This window comes from Mauremys mutica, chromosome 1 (assembly GCF_020497125.1).
Source record: "Mauremys mutica isolate MM-2020 ecotype Southern chromosome 1, ASM2049712v1, whole genome shotgun sequence".
Classification (NCBI taxonomy): domain Eukaryota; kingdom Metazoa; phylum Chordata; order Testudines; family Geoemydidae; genus Mauremys; species Mauremys mutica.
The window spans coordinates 6,445,315-6,460,208 of record NC_059072.1 but is presented as its reverse complement, the minus strand read 5'-3'; the positions used below and the strand labels follow the sequence as shown (position 1 = coordinate 6,460,208).

The following is a 14,894-nucleotide window of genomic DNA, read 5'->3' as shown; positions in this document are numbered from 1 at the left end:
TTGCCAGTCATCTGACACAGAAAATGCTGGCCTCTCCCTTCGTCTGGTCCATTCAGACGGCATCTGCTACGATCATCTTCCGTGCCACTTCTTCAGCCCACGTTTGAATCCCTCTGCCTCAATGCATTAATTCAAACTACTTCTTCTCAGACCCTACAAGAACTCTGCCTCGCTCTTTTGTCCACAGATCTCTAATGAGGCCAGTCCCCCGCTGCGCTCAACACCCCGTTTGGGCAATTTTCCCGGAAATTGAGACTTTCAAGGAAAATATATGTTTAAAGGTAGTTTGGTGTTTACACCAGATTAATGTGCAAGTTTCCCTTCGGTTTTTATTGTGCCACCACAATAACCAGATCATCAATGCTCTGCACCTCCCTGCCCCCGAGGCATTCAAAGGCAAACACAGGTAGTTTCCCATTCTACAAGTTTGTCGTATGTATTAGTCCCTCTTGATCTTTATTTTCATTCTCTAGGTCTTTGGGTGATGCACACAATGGGCCCCTGGCTCCTTCCCCACCATTCCTTTTCCTGACACACTTTGAATTGTAACAGTTTGTACAGAGCCTGACAGGACCCTAACTGTCCCCACACGTCTGGAGGTCCACCTGCTGCACTGACATGCTCTCCTGGGTCTCATCCGCATAGCCCTTTACAGGGCGGCAGAAACAGGTTTCCACCTGGTGGCTGTTGCTTAGTTTGATCTTGCCCAGGAAGTACAGATCCCTCAAGCAAGCAGAGGAAATTTGCTGCATTCCATCTGATTTTTATATCTCAATCGCATCGCTAATTGCCCTCATGTGGTGGTATAAAGCTGCAAGTGCCCACCCCTTTGAAATGAGAAATAACCATCTAAATGCCTGTTTACCCGACGCTGACTTGTGAGGCATGCTTCTATACAGAGGCCTATTTCCTTTGTTTGCGAAAGCACAGGCTCGATAATCCCCCTTTGCTCACGTCAAACAGGCCTAATGCTCTCTCCCTGCTTTCATCACAGCCTGATAATCCTGCCTCGCCCTCGCCTGTAAGCCTGTCTCACTTCGGTCATGCTGAAAATTGTTATTGAGAAATGTACATCTCTTTGGCAGGCTCATCTTCATGCCCATCTGCACCCAGGACAGAAAACCAGCAGACAAATTAGCATGATTAGCTGTCCTTCTAGCCACACAGATGCCTAGACTGGAAAAGCGAAGGGTCTACATGTCACAACTGAGGGGCACCAGCTAAGCTATAAGCGGAATGGAAGAGCAGGGAATGCTACCAGTCAGGATTGAGGTGCATCAGCAGAGAGCTTTTGGGGGTTGGAGATGCACACTGGCTGCACCCAGCTCAAGTCACTGTAATTAGTTCCCCAGTTTGCGCTCAGCTGTTTCGCTCTAAGATCAGTGCAGGCTTCCTTCCTGACAGCCCCAACTCCTTCCCCTGCTCCCAAACTCATGTGTTCTTTTAACTCACGCTCTGTAGTTGGGAAACCCTACAAGTTAACTCAGACAACCCTTCCTCTTCTTCCAGACTGCTGAAAAAGCCATTTATTCTGCAAAGCCTTCCAGCTGTAATGACCACTGGCCACTCTGTGTTGGTAAAATGTTATATAATGGACCCACTGATGCTATTAGACTAAGCTCCGTGGGGCAGAGATTCTGGTCTGCCTTTGGCATATTATACCTCCTGGCCAAGGCTGTGTACAGTTATGGCCCTCTATAAAGAATATGCAGGCACAAAATTCTCCACTATTTAAAAATGAAACCTCATTGAGAAACTTCACAACCAAAGATGATCTCAAGCCCCAGATCCACTTAAAAAGGGAGGCTGGAACATAGGGTGACCAGACAGCAAATATGAAAAATCAGGACGGGGGTGGGGGGGGGAATAGGAGCCTATATAAGAAAAAGACCCAAAAATCGGGACTGTCCCTATAAAATCGGGATATCTGGTCACCCTACTGCAACATGAAGCGATCCAGTCAATGGGAACTGCACTGCCTGGCTGTGCTGCAGTCTCTCCTTCCTGACAATCTTGAAGAGTCTGTCTCCCTGTCCCTATCCATCTAACCTAGGGCTGTCAATTAATCGCAGTTAACTCACGTGATTAACTCAAAAAAATTAATCACGGTTAATCGCAGTTTTAATCGCACTGTTAAACAATAGAATACCAATTGAAATGTATTACATATTTTGGATGCTTTTTTACATTTTCATATATATTGTATTGTGTATTGTAACTAAAATCAAAGTGTATATGATTTTTATTATAAATATCTGCACTATAAAAATGATAAAAACAAAATAGTATTTTTCAATTCACCTCATGCAAGTACCATCGTGCAATCTCTTTGTCGTGAAAGTGCAATTTACAAATGTAGATTTTTTTTTTTGGTTACATAACTGCTCTCAAAAACAAAGCAATGTAAAACATCAGAGCCTACAAGTCCACTCAGTCCTACTTCTTATTTAGCCAATGGCTAAAACAAACAAGTTTGTTTACCTTTACAGGAGATAATACTGCCCTTTTATTTACAATGTCACCAGAAAGTGAGAACAGGCTTTTGCATGGCACTTTTGTAGCTGGCATTGCAAGGTATTTACATGCCAGATATGCTAAACATTTGTATGCCCCTTCATGCTTCAGCCACCATTCCAGAGGACATGCTTCCTTGCTGATGACACTCATTAAAAAAACAATGCTTTAATTAAATTTGTGACTGAACTCCTTGTGGAGAATTGTATGTCTTACCGGCATTCTGCCATACATTTCATGTTATAGCAGTCTTGGATAATGACCAAGCACATGTTGTTCGTTTTAAGAACACTTTCACTGCAGATCTGACAAAACGCAAAGAAGGTACCAATGTGAGATTTCTAAAAATAGCTACAGCATTCAATCTAAAGTTTAAGAATCTGAAGTGACGCCCAAAATCTGAGAGGTACGAGGTGAGGAGCATGCTTTCAGAAGTCTTAAAAGAGCAACACTCCAATGGGGAAACTACAGAACCCAAACCACCAAAAAAGAAAAATCAACCTTCTGGTGGCATCTGACTCAGATGATGAAAATGAACATGTGTTGGTCCACGCTGCTCTGGATTGTTATCGAGCAGAACTCGTCATCACCATGGACACACGTCCTCTGGAATGGTGGTTGAAGCATGAAGGGACATGTAAATCTTTAGCGCATCTGGCACGTAAATATCTTGCAATGCCGGCTACACCAGTGCCATGAGAATGCCTGTTCTCACTTTCAGGTGACATTGTAAACAAGAAGCTGGCAGCATTATCTTCTGCAAATGTAAACAAACTGTCTCAGTGATTGGCTGAACAAGAAGTAGGACTGAGTGGACTTGCAGGCTCTAAAAGTTTACATTGTTTCATTTTTGAATGCATTTTTTTTTGGTAAATAATTCTATATTTGTACGTTCAACTTTCATGATAAAGAGATTGCACTACAGTACTTGTATGAGGTGAATTGAAAAATACTATTTCTTTTGTTTTTTTTACAGTGCAAATACTTGTAATCAAAAATAAATATAAAGTGAGCACTGCACACTTTTTATTTTGTGCTGTAATTGAAATCAATATATTTGAAAATGTAGAAAACATCCAAAAAAGTTTAAATAAATGGTATTTATTCTCTTATTGTTTAACAGTGCAATTAACCGCACAATTAATCGTGATTAATTTTTTTAATCACTTGACAGCCCTAATCTAAACACAGGCTTGGTCAGGCTCCTACTATCAGCTACTGCACCTCCATGTGAATTAAAATGCTTCCCCTTCTGCATGCTAGCAGGTGTTTAACCCTTGCCCTATGCCTGCAGTGCAGTCCATTTTCTCCTATCAGAGCCCTTTCCAATTTCCGCCAACTTTACACACAGATGTCACTACAGTCCCATTTGCCTGTCTAGAATATTGCAATCTTTTCTTTCCAATTATTTAAGAACACAGGATTTTGAGGCAACAGCTCAGACTGTTGGGTCATCAGCTCCAGTATCCTGACTGACAATACCAGACACTCCAGAAGAAGGAGAAACCCATCATGCACTGAGACAGTTTTACACTGCAGTGAAGCAGGAGATTTGATTTCCCTTAGCTATAAATGTTACTGCTCATAAGATTATCCACAGCCCTTTTTCAGTCCAGCAACAGTACCAGCTACTCTACCTCTGGCAATACTGAATTCAGCTCTAGTTCCTGGGGTGTCTAAGTACAAAGAAAAGTTTCCCCTTTATAATCAGCCTTTTTCTCCTGGAATAGGGGCATCACTTCCTGACAATAGATGGAAAAACAACAATATAATGGAGGGACATAACACAACCAAGCAAGGAGGGAAGAATTACATCTAGTGGCTGAAGTAAAGGAATAGGAGGTAGGACACTTGGGTTCTATTCCCTGCTCTGTCAATGACTCTCTGTGTGACCTTGGGCAAGTCAGTTAAACTCTATTGTCTCCATTTTGCTATCAATACAATGGGCGTAACAAACTTCACATCACCGCCTCCCTGAGAGGTATGGAAATCAACGTTTGTAAAGTGCTTTGGTATTCTGGCATGATAGGAGCTAGAGAAGGGTAACAGATTTTTAGAGAGGAACATTTATTGGAAATATTAGTAAGTTCAGTCTTTGTTTGAATCACTGGGCAAGGAGAATTTTCAGGTTAATTCAGTCGCTATTCTAAGATATCTCCCCCTTCTCCTGGCTGCAGCCAATCACATCCAATCACTCACATTTAATCTCCCACTGATGGAATTGCATTCTGAACAGCTTATACTGATTGGCTGCATCAGATGAGTAAATGTTTATACCCCGGCAAATCCTTACTCTGAAACCAGGGGAGAACTCAGACTAAAAAAAGCTAGATGCATACGGTGGGGAAGGGTGAAACAAATTTTGAATGGCAATACGGAAGTTGAAAATTCCTCTCCTCTGTCTGGGCAGACAGCGGGAATTGATATCAAAGTCGCCATCCATCCCTACAGGGAGACGTATTAGCTGGTTACATAATAAAACTAACTGCATGGTGCTTCCAAGGACTACTGCAGAGACAAAGACCTTCCCTTTAATGCCACCAGAGATTACAGCAATCAAAGAGGAGAGGAAACAAGGGGAGGGATTGCGGGTGAAGTTCTGCGCAGAGGAAAATAACGCAAACAGTCTCTTTCCTAAATGCATTGTAAATCCCATCTGATTTCAAAGTCTGCTATAAAAACTCTCTCGCATTAAAATGATTTTAATGCTGGATGAATGAGGTAGAGTGACTCAGGTCCTGAGGCGGGTGGGAGGAATTGTCCAGAGGAATCCAGAGCATGGAAGCACTTTGGGAACAGACCAAAGGGAACATGCCTGACAGATTTGCTAAGCCACTTTTTATTCTTAAAGGGACACCAATGTGCTTTTCTCAATCTGACTGATTGTAAAACCTTCCTGGAAGCTTGAAAACAACAGGTCACTTCTTTCTGGGCCCTTGTGTTGACAAACACGGATTCCCTACAACCTTCGCACCAGGTTGCTGGTAGAGCACTACCCAACACAATTCTGCGGCTTCTTTTACTTTTGGAGGGGAATAGCATCCTCGTTAACAGTTTTAGAAACAGGGTTTGCAGGTTAATTTGTGCTACCCCTTCGGGCTGGTTGACTCCATAGCAACAAAGCCAAATGCAACATTAGGGAAAGTTGCTATTGTTTTTTCCATTGCGTTCTTTGACAACAGAATGGTGATGTTTTAGAACACAAAGAACATTCCTAACCAGTTATTTCAAGGAAGGTCAAACATGAGGCGTAAACTATTAAAGGTGCTGTATTAGGTATGGAACAGAGCAAAAGAGAAAGGCCATCACTTTGCAACCTGGTAATCCACTACTTTTTTCTTTGGCATTTATAATATTTAAAATAGTCCAATCCTTTAAAGCTGCATTTCCTTATAACTGAACACATGCCACACAGTTCTTAGGTGCAGACGGGTAAACAGAAGTTCAATTGCATTATCAAGTATTTTTAATGACTACTGCATTTCATCCCTGAATTTGGAAAGCAATGCTTTGTTTACCTTGGCAGTTGAGCAAAGGCAGAACAAGACCATGGGACAGTAACATGTGGCTAGTTAGTATTAGCTACAAATGCTGATATTTGCCTAGGACAAAGGGATTCTGATTAGGGTCTCTAGGCACTCTGGTAATATTAATAACCACTACCAAGCAGCAATTATGGTTGGCTAATTACAGTAGACACCACTCAGAACAGGCACTCAGATACTGTGAGGTGTACCACAGAAAGGCCTACAAGGAAAGCAAGCAACAGCCCGAATTGTGCTATGAAGAAAATAGAAAGAATAGGGATGCATTCACTAGCGTGGAAGGTGCCACCAAAGCACAGATACGCAGCATCATAGTGACAGTTCTCCAGCAGCCAAAGAGGAGCATGTGAAAAAGTCCCATAGACGGCAAGGAAATCCTGGAGGGTATCCCCTTGCAGTCAACTCTCAGCCAAATTCCGAGGCCACCTCAAATTCCAAGGCCAACAAAGACCTTTTTAAAAGGTAAGAGGTGTAACCTGGTTCATGACACTCCATAGTGGTGAAGCCTTCCTTACAGCAAAAAAGCCCAACATCCCAGGTAACCTTCCCTTGCGGGGGATCAACAGGACCTTCTTGCTAAGCAAAATTCCTGGTCTGTTACAGCTCACATTAGGACTTTCTCCCTTTGTTTCTCATATAGTTTGGGTTTGTTCTGACTCATCCCGTCATTCTGGACTTGAGGGTTGAAGTGGAAACCAAAATGAAATCCAATTAAATATTTATCTACTCTTACCATTAGCATCCTGGACTCCAGTAAGCGCTCCCACCGCTGCGGCAGTTTCACCAGACAGGACGATTTGCCCTCCCCCTTGAAGGGTGGCTTCCGCAAGCGTGGCGACAGCATGGGCGGCTGCTTCACTGCAGGTGGAAGGGACAGGAAAAAGAATGATTAGAAAAAGAGAGTAACTCAGCTCTCATGTGTTTGGCTTTAACCAAGTGCCACAGAAGGAGATCACACATGCCAGGGGGGCGAGAGCTCTCAGCAGCCCAAAGGAACTGAAATGATTGTGCAGTGAACATATAGTGGAAGACGGGTGAGAGATGGTCTAGATGAAATTGCTATAAGGTGGGTCATAGCACCTTCCTCTCTAACCGGGGGAGTACTCGACCTGACCCCCCCCGCCTCAGGCCCACTCCAACTCCATCCCTTCCTCCAAGTCCGCACACCTGCTCGGCCCCGCAGTCCTGCCCCTGCTCCGCCTCTTCCCTCCCCCAAGCACGCTCCATCCCTGCTCCTCCCCCCCACCCTCCCAGCACCTCCTGCACGCTGCTGAACGGCTGTTCTGCAGAGTGCAGGAGGCGCTGGGAGGGAGGGGGAGGAGTTGATTGGCAGGGCTGCCAGTGGGCAGGACGCACACAGAGGGGAGGGAGAGAGCTTGGCTGCCAGTGGGTGCTAAGCACCCCCTAATTTTTTTCCATGGGTGCTCCAGGAGTGAAGGGTATGCTTATAAATTCTGTGGATGGCACAAAGCTGGGAGTGGTTGCTAGTAATTTGGAGGACAGGATTAGAATTCAAAATGACCTGGGGCAAATTGGAGAATTGGGATGAAATCAACAAGATGAAATTCAATAAAGACAAGTGCAAAGTACTATACTTAGGAAATAACAATCAAATGCACAACTACAAAATGGGAAATAAGTGGCTAGGCAGTTGTACTGCTGAAAAGGATCTGGGGGTTACAGTAGATCACAAACTGAATATGAGCCAACAATGGGATGCAGTTCCAAAATTGTTATATGCAAGACATGGGAGGTAATTCTCCTGCTCTACTCAACATGGGTGAGATCTCAGCTGGGCTACTGTGTCGTTCTGGGTGCCACAATTTAAGAAAAATGTGGACAAACTGGTCAGAGTCCAGAGGAGAGCAACAAAAAAAGAGAAGAAGTTTAGAAAACCTGACCTATGAAGGTTAACAAGTTAACTAAAACTGGGCATGTTTAGTCTTGAGAAAAGAAGACCGAGGGGGGAATGGGACACATGACATACACACCTGATTAGTCTTCAAATATGTTAAGGGCTGTTATAAAGAGGACTGTGCTCAATTGTTTCAATCTCCACTGAAGGTAGGAATCTATCAGGTTAATCTGCAGCAAGGGAGCTATAGGTTAGATATTAGGAAAAATGTCCTAACTATAAGGTAGTTAAGCTCTGAAATAGGCTGCCAAGGGAGGTTGTGGAATCTCGGTCACTGGAGGTTTTTAAGAATAGGTTAGTGAAATATCTGTCATGGATGGTCTAGGTTTACTTGGTCCTGCCTCAGCGCAGGGGGCTGGATTAGAGATGACCTCTCAAGGCCCCCTCCAGCCCTACATTCTATAAAATGATCCAATTGGCCCTTCCCAGCTCTAATTTCCCCTATTCTAAAATCCCTCTTCAGGCACATGCAGTTTCCTTAACAGCCTTTTGCAGGGGACTTTTGAAAAGTGCAGGTAAGTTATAGCAAGTGGTTTTCCCTTATGCACTACCTTGTGGCATAAAAAATTCTAACAAACTGGACAGGCAGGATCTTCCTGTACATAAACCATACTAGTTTTTCCCCATTAAAACACAATTTCCTACGTGTTTTGTAATTCTACCTTTAATAATTGTTTCAACCAATTCACCTTACCCTGAAGTAAGGCTCACTGGTCAGTTATTCCCATGATCTCTTCAGCTCCTTTTATCCAAGGCCAAAAGTTTGCTACCCTCCAGCTCTGTGGTTTAATAGCTCATTTTAATGAGAGATTAGCAGCAGCGTGACCTGTTGCTATTCATATGTTTGTTCCAGAACCTCTTCTTCAGATAGCTGAATATCTGACAGTGCCTCACCTTAATTACCTGAAAAAGCAGACACGTCTTCTGCAGTGAAGATCAATGCAAAGAAGCCATTTAGCGTCCCTGGGATCTTCCTTAACTGCTCCATGGGAGTCCAAACGAACCTACCCCTTTTCTTGCATGCTTCCTATGTGTTATTTGTTTTTATGTCCTTCCCTCTTGACCGTTTTAATTTCCATCATAGATTTTATGTTCCTTCCAACTGACTTGGTTTGGGCTGGATTTTCAATTCCAAACAATGTCTGTTTGGCTCACAAAACCTCCCGTTGCTATCTGACCACACCATTGTGTTTTCTTGCCTTCTCGCTTCCTTTTGCCTAGGAAGTATGCCCCCACCTCCTGAGAATCTGCACCGTTATAAAGGTATTTCTAGCATGCGAAGACCAGCTACAATAAACAGACTTCACTTGCTGGAGCCGCCCAGCCTCCCAGCCACGAGAAGCACTTATTTAAATCCACTTTCAAGGGCAATTTAACATCCCAAGGAACTGTGAAGGCTGCATCACTGAAAATAATAATAGTGCTTTGCTATACAAAAGCACTCTCCATTTCTGTTGACCTCCCCAAATGTTTATCTATTAACTCAAATGGCTGTGCATTAAGCGTGCACCCATTTACATGCACTCTCCCTCATCCTCTCTTGCTGGAAGTTGCTCCTCTGCTTCCCATCCCTAAACCGATTACAGAGATTGCCTCATTTGTCACAACTGCACACTTCTTGCTCTTTACAATGACAGCACTCTACCAGGTACTCCTAGAGACACCATGCCAGCACCCGATGGAGCGATGGCAGCTTTGTGCTAAAATTAGGCAGAAACCTTCCAAAAGCTGGTAATAGTTGCCAGCTCTTAAGGACCAGGGTGTCCTCGAGGCCTAGCGACAGATGGGAGATCTCAGCTCACAAGACTTCTGGCCAATTAATGAATAGTACACCTCCACCTTGATATAACGCTGTCCTCGGGAGCCAAAAAAATCGTACCGTGTTATAGGTGAAACTGCGTTATATCGAACTTGCTTTGATCCACTGGAGCGCACAGCCCCGCCCCCCCAGAGCACTGCTTTACCGCGTTATATCCAAATTCGTGTTATATCGGGTGGCGTTATATCGGGGTAGAGGCGTATTGTGGGGCTATGTAGGCTGGTAGCCAATGCCACAGGCCTACGTGAGGGATGCAAAGTAAAAGTGTGGGTAAGACTTCAGGGCCTTCACGAATCACACCTCTAGCCCCTGAGGAAAGTAGATCAGTATATTCCCACCCTCTAATACACTTCCCAATGTCAACATCTCAACACTTCTATGAGTTTCTGCAGGTAGCCACATTCTCCCTTATACGTGATAAACATTTGAGTCAGCTCAGCTGCATTGCAGCTTGTTAACAAGACCTCCTGAGGCACCATTACTCTGCTGCCATCAGAAAGCAACCTGCACTGTCACAGCAGAAGGGCCTGGGCTTTGTATTTTCCCCAAAGTGCACATTGCTCCCATATCCTACATCTAACTAGAGCAGCCAAAACGTTGACTGAATACCTCCCCTCACATTCTGAGGCTCTTGTGCACGTTCCCCCACTCCCTCCTGAAATACAACGCTGGCTAAAGAGAGAGGCATTGCAGCGACCCCCAGGGATTGCTACTAGAGTTAAAGGAAGAACAGTTATTTCTACTATGGATTCTGATTTTCAGAAGTTAATTCTGTTATTTAATTTCTACCTGCCTAAAAGTGGCTATCCAGTGGGACCTGGGCGTGAGAAAGAGACAAATTATACATGACTGGGCTTGGCAGAATTCAATGTTTAGTTTTCACTGTTTCAATGGACTCTATCAATGCGTATTTTTTTTTTCAGATTTTTATTGATCTCCATATTGAAAACCGCTCCTGATACAGAGATGTGTTAAGGCAGTGGAATAATCTACAAAAATGGTCAAAACCCTAGCCGTTGACTCATTTAAAAGTACACCGGAGAAAGTTCTTGTGAATACTACTGTAAGTGGCCATCCTACAGGTGAGGAGGGGCGGACTGTGTGAGAGTAGGCCTTCACTACAATGTTATGAATACTTTGCGGGGGGGTTCAGTCGGTTTTCATATCATCTCCTGAAAAGAGTCACCCAGGGTTTTTTAAAAAGTGATTTTACAGACGGCAAGTCTTTATCAGTAGATAAAGTTAATCAATATAACACAGTGGCATACGTGACCATGTTCCGAAAGATACCTGAATCTGGATCCCAGTCCTGGCCTCTTGCTGGGAGTAACGCAGAGGCATTGCATTCAGTCTATGAGAAGAATGCATTTCAAGAGACTCGGCAGCAACCCCTCCCATTGATTAAAAGCGTGGCACTGTTTGGTACGAAAGGGGGAGAGATGGGATCGGGGTGGGGAGGAGAGAGTGATCTGATTGACACACCCGGGAAATAGTTCTGGACTAGTCCTGGATCCTGCTGCAACAGAAATGTGGAATCAGTTTGTGGAATGCAGCTGGTACGAAGGTGCCTGTTTTAACAAGTGGTCTGTAGAAGAGGTTCCTGGAGCTCTACACTAACATTTCATGCTTTGCTCTTCTCCTGGCAGGATCAACCCCTGTTCAATAAACAGACTCCAAAAACAAGGAGGCTGAGTGCAAATGCAAAGCACAAATATAAGATAAACCAGGTAGGAAAACCCAGCTGGGTTCAGGCAATGAGCAATAATACCCCTGTCCTTTGGATCCTTCTCCCTCTCCTTGTGTTTGGGACAGTCTCGCTCTTCTCACTCAAATCCCTTTCTCAATAGTCTTTCAATATATCTTTCAAAATGACCTCTGCAAGGTTCCTGTTTCAACCTCAGACCAGCACTCCATGCCCTCCATCAAAACATTCTTCTGCAAATAACCAACAACAGGGCTCATTCTAAGCCAAGAGCTCTCCAAGCAGGAGGAGAAATCATTATCCAGGCAGTTCATTTCAGCTTCCCTGCTCTAGAACCAAACACAAGAGAAATACAACAACTAGCCTGGAAGAGAGATTCTGATTTCATGTTAGAAGAGACCCTACTGTCACCCACCTGGTTAAATCAACGTCATCCCTTTATCAGAGGGGCCCTCAATAATGTTGACAGAGAGATGGAGCTGCTTATTTAACAAGTGCTACAAGCACATTATAGCTCTTATCTGCTGTAAGTGGACACTCAAGGGACAAGAGGGATGGGTACTACATGTACCTTCCCTAACAGCACATTTCTATTTCTGTGAGCTTCCTCATATTACAACGGGACACTAGAAAATGATCTATGAATGCTTTGGCATGGATGGGTTGGGAATTCTCTATGGAAAAATCTCTATGAAAGACCCCAGACAACGTTCTTCCAAATGTATCACTGGCTTCTGCGCTGTCCTCATCGTGAGGGATAGCAAATCTGGCAGAAAGGTCTCCCTCTTTCAGTGACCTTACCCCATTCAGTCCCCATAGCTCCTCCTCCCACATGTACCTGTTCAGCGCCATGGTAACAGTTGCTCCTTGTTGCATCTCTTGAGATGCTGCCACTGCTGCTTCTGCCAGCGATGCCACCGCCTGCGTGGCCTCCGAAGCCTGCGTCGTCTGGATAGTCATCTCACCCCCCTGTAGCGTTGCCCAGTTCTGCTCCACCTAGTTGGGTGAAGAGAGAAAGAGAAAAGTTCAGTTTCCCTGAACCTTTCCCACAGCTGGGTGGCTACTTCTTAAAAGGGGTAAGTCAAACACTTGCAAGATGTCTTTGAAAAATCCTACATGCTTTGATTCTTCTGTACACAACACCCTGAGAGCACCACTATTGGAAAAAAGAGGTGCCTTGGGAGCAATTTAGAAACTGAGCTACAGGGAACATTTTGGAAACCATCCAATCACTTCTCATTCACTATCAAGGTGTTGACTCCCACTTCTGATCGACCCAGGATGCCAGCCTCCATCGCCTACCTATGAACTTTCAAACACTTGCATTCGTGATTTCTCCCATACTGCCCCACGCATGTGGGAGAAACCCCCTCCAAAGATACAAAAACTACCTTGTTATCCTCCAAATCCCTCCTTTGCCATGATGCCTACAGATGATGTACCTATTATTTTTAAATTATTTGTATGCCCCAAGTGTCTAGGAGCCCTAGTCATGCACCATAGTTCCAGGTGCAGTATAAACACAGAACAAAATGTTGTCTCATTATTTCCTTGTATTCCCTCATTTGTATGCCCACATCCATCTGTTTTCTCTTGTATTATACTTAGGCCTGGATTACACTGGGGGGGAGGGGGAAAATCGATTTAAGTTACACAATATCAGCTATGTGAATATCGTAGCTGAAGTCAACATACTTAGCTACTTAACTGCGATAAGTCGACTGCTGACACTCCCCCGTCGACTCCGCCTCTCGCTCCGGTGGAGTACCAGAGTCAACGGGAGAGCGCTCGATTTATCGTGCCTTCACTAGACATGATAAATCGACCCCCACAAGATCGATCGGTAAGTGTAGACATGCTCTTAGAGTGTAAGCTCTTTGGGACGGTCTTTTTGTTGTGTGTTTACACAGTGCCTAGGACAAGGGGGTCTGGTCCATGACTAGGGATCTTATGAACAATACAAATAATAGTCACATTTGGAAACAGTTCTGTTCATGTCTTTTAATTATTTCAATATATCTCATTCTCTCTTAACTAAGGACATTTACATGCATACAGGATTTTGTGCTTGCCACAGAGTTCACCTTCTCCTAGCTGATCACTCTCCATCCCAGTCTATACTCTTCCAGTTGGGACCTCACGTGTATCAATGAGTGTGTGGTCACAAATAGGATGGGAAGCAGGAATGAGCATCAGGAACAAAAGATCATAGAATCAGAAGATGAAGGTTCTTCAACCTTCAAAGAGCTGTGGACCATTTTATAAGAGAAAATTCCTCTCACAGACCCATCCCCGCTCCCAGCTGCGTAAGACCCTTTACTGGCTGGTGCTTAAATGTTTCATTCAACTGATCATCAGGAAAGGCTCCACAGACCCCTGACACGGTATATGGAAAGGGAAGAAATCTACTAGATCGGACCCAATCCATCCCATCTAGGCAAGGCTTTTTCTTTCAGTTTGTAGTATCCTCTTACCCATGGTGTCAGAGGTGAGGGGCGGACGCAGAGTCTCAGGTCGTTATCTATATATAGTATATATATGTCAGCAAGCCCTCTAGCCATTATCAGTTGCCATTTTCCTTGAGGGATCACGTCTGAGCAAGAGTTCAATGAGAGATCGGTAGAAGGACAGGAGTGGCCACATGGATTAGTTCAGGGAGACCATTCCAGGGGGACGGTTCCATGCACAAAGGGTGGAGTGGAAGAAGATGCAAAGATGATGCGGGGGAAGTGTGGCAAGTGAACAAACAGCTGATGATGGCTAACCTTTCTGGTGGAGTAGAGAGAGCTGCTCGATCAGATACCAAAACGGTCACATAGAAAAGACCCTGAAGGTGATGCGAAGAATCTTGAATTTGATGCGGTGGAGAAAGAAAGGTCAGCAGAAGGATTCAATGTGGCAGGGGAGAAGTGAGTTATTTAGACAACAAGGAAGCAAGCGCAAGCTAATTTTAACAGCTGTGTTTTGTGTGGCCTGCATCACTCACCCTTCCAGTCATCAGGGAAGCCAGAGGGGAAGTGGTTCCAGTATCAAGAAAGGGATGGTTGAAAGTTTAACGTCCGTATACAGAGCCAAGACAGGCTGGGTCTTAGAAACAGTATGGGAGAAACCACAGCAAGATTTGTGCATCGCCTAGAGATGTGGAGCAAGGTAGAGGGAGGAGTCAAAGAGGACTCCCGGGTTGCAAGGCTGGTGGCGGGGAGGAAGAGAGCATTAACAGTGACGAAAGGGAGGGAAAACAAGTGTTCAGTTCTGGTCACATGAAGCTCAAGCTGATGTTCAGACATATGGAAAGATGTCATAAAACAGGTTGAGATGAAGGACTGGATGTAGGGAGTTTGGTCAGCAGTGGAGGGTGAGAAGATTTGTGAGAAGGTGTAAGGATGACAGGAGAAGCCA

General features: G+C 44.4%; 1 protein-coding gene across 5 annotated transcripts in view; it reads right to left on the bottom strand.

Annotated features, from left to right (window-relative positions):
• Positions 1 to 14,894, bottom strand: part of NRF1 (nuclear respiratory factor 1) — a 118,178-nt gene that overhangs the window by 28,492 nt on the left and 74,792 nt on the right. For all 5 annotated transcript variants that reach the window (XM_044986739.1, XM_044986709.1, XM_044986712.1 and 2 more), the window contains exons 9-10: positions 12,334 to 12,491; positions 6,793 to 6,917 (exon numbers count right to left, since the gene is read on the bottom strand). In XM_044986739.1, coding sequence (XP_044842674.1) covers positions 6,793 to 6,917; positions 12,334 to 12,491 — 283 coding nt within the window. The remainder of the gene's footprint in view (positions 1 to 6,792; positions 6,918 to 12,333; positions 12,492 to 14,894) is intronic.